Raw genomic sequence first — 1,054 nt, 5'->3', positions numbered from 1 at the left:
AGAAGAACAAGCAGTGACACGGGGGCCGCTGCCGAGCGGAAGGGCGACCGAGCACCCACCAAGGGTGCTCTTGACCACTTCTAGAAGCTACTCGAGGGGTCATGCTCGAACCACGCCTTCCCCGTTAAGCACCTGTACAAGGACTGCGCACTCATGAAGCATTTCCTATCCAGCGGTTACAAAAAGGGCAACCAGGGGAAAAAGCCTAAGCCGACAGTGGACGATGCCGAGGGGAAGGATGGTGGCTTCCTGATGCCAGATAATTGCCTCATGATCTACAGTGGGCGGTGGCTTATGACTCCAAGCACCACTGAAAGCTCACGCGTCACAAAGTCTATGTGGCCGAGCCAACCACGCCGTCTTTCCTACGGTGGTCGGAGTCCGCCATCACCTTTGATCAATCCAACCACCAGAGAGCGTCCCGTAGTCGGGAAGGAACCCGCTCATGGTTGATCCAATTGTCAGCACGAAGTGGCTCACCAAGGTGCTGATGGATGGAGGCAGCAACCTCAACATCATGTACGCTAAGACGCTTAATGCCATGGGCATCGACCGGTCGCGCATCCAACCGATCGGGGTGCCTTTCCACGACATTGTGCTAGGAAAACAAGCTGTACCGCTTAGGCAGATCGACCTACTCATCAGCTTCGGGGATCCAACCAACTATAGGACAGAGGCCCTCACCTTCAAGGTGGTCTGGTTCCACGGAACCTACCATGCCATCCTAGGACGACCGTGCTATGCAAAGTTCATGGCCATCCCCAACTACACTTACCTGAAGATCAAGATGCCAGGCCTATGTGGGGTCATCACCATTGGCACCTCCTTCCAGCATGATTACTAGTGCAAGGTTGAGTGCTGTGAGCATGCCTCAGCGATTATCGCCTCCGAGGAGCTCGCGGTCATCAAGGAGGGAACCATCAAGGAAGCACCCAACTCCAAGTGGTCGGTTGGATCTTTTGAGCCCATAGAGGGCATCAAGGAGGTTCTCATAGATCCCAGCAGCTTCGAGGACAAAGTGGTGCACATCGGCACCACGCTTTCCTCCAAATAG

The 1,054-nt window shown here is 54.9% G+C and overlaps 1 protein-coding gene across 1 annotated transcript; it reads left to right on the top strand.

The window, feature by feature from the left end:
• Positions 1 to 445: 445 nt before the first annotated feature.
• On the top strand, positions 446 to 844 carry LOC136547997 (uncharacterized). The gene has a single exon (XM_066539666.1). The coding sequence runs from the start codon at positions 446 to 448 to the stop codon at positions 842 to 844; it is 399 nt and encodes a 132-aa protein (XP_066395763.1).
• Positions 845 to 1,054: the final 210 nt, after the last annotated feature.

The sequence above is a fragment of the Miscanthus floridulus genome, chromosome 4 (genome assembly GCF_019320115.1).
Source record: "Miscanthus floridulus cultivar M001 chromosome 4, ASM1932011v1, whole genome shotgun sequence".
NCBI lineage: Eukaryota > Viridiplantae > Streptophyta > Magnoliopsida > Poales > Poaceae > Miscanthus > Miscanthus floridulus.
The sequence above is the reverse complement of the archived record's forward strand: the minus strand, read 5'-3'. Positions and strand labels throughout refer to the sequence as shown.